Below are 529 nucleotides of genomic sequence, written 5' to 3'. Positions count from 1 at the left end.
CCACTTACAAGTGCGGGAGTATTTATTGATCTGATATGGCACATCAGTTACGAGCCAAAAATACCAAAAATATCAAACGTGGCTGTTTAGATGTTGCGGCGCTTGCTGGCTTTTGAGTAAAGCCCCGCTTTTCTCAAAGGGTCTGGTCGCCTTGAGCCATCTCCAGGAAAGGGCTTAGGGACCTGTCATGTGATGCAGATGGACTTCAGCTGCCGACGATGCCGAGAGCTGCCCGTCAGCCCGTCCGTCCCGCAGGCGAAGGCAACCCAAGGGCAGATGACTTGCAGGACCCCCTCGCCTTGTGGGTACTTGTGGGTACTGTGCTCGGAGGGACGTGCCTGGTCCCCGGCCTTTCTCCAAGGACTCTCTACATATTTTCTCCTTAAAACAAAATATACAAAGAGTCCACCCGGCGTGGAGTGGAATTCAGGACTCTGCCCGCTCCCTCCCGAGCACATCTGGGAGCCTTTCCCTCGCAGAGCTGAGCAGCTGCACGGCAGAAAGGGGGGGGGGGGAAGGGGGGAGGGAG

At 56.1% G+C, this 529-nt stretch overlaps 1 protein-coding gene across 1 annotated transcript in view; it reads left to right on the top strand.

Moving 5' to 3' along the window:
• The first annotated feature begins 218 nt into the window (after positions 1–218).
• Positions 219–529, top strand: part of LOC104133778 (forkhead box protein F1) — a 27,931-nt gene continuing 27,620 nt past the window's right edge. Inside the window, exon 1 of the mRNA XM_009647215.1 lies at positions 219–305. Within this exon, the coding sequence (XP_009645510.1) occupies positions 219–305 (87 nt within the window). The remainder of the gene's footprint in view (positions 306–529) is intronic.

This window comes from Egretta garzetta, unplaced genomic scaffold (genome assembly GCF_000687185.1).
Source record: "Egretta garzetta isolate BGI_Z169 unplaced genomic scaffold, ASM68718v1 scaffold39, whole genome shotgun sequence".
NCBI lineage: Eukaryota > Metazoa > Chordata > Aves > Pelecaniformes > Ardeidae > Egretta > Egretta garzetta.
This window is presented reverse-complemented; position numbering and strand designations above follow the sequence as displayed.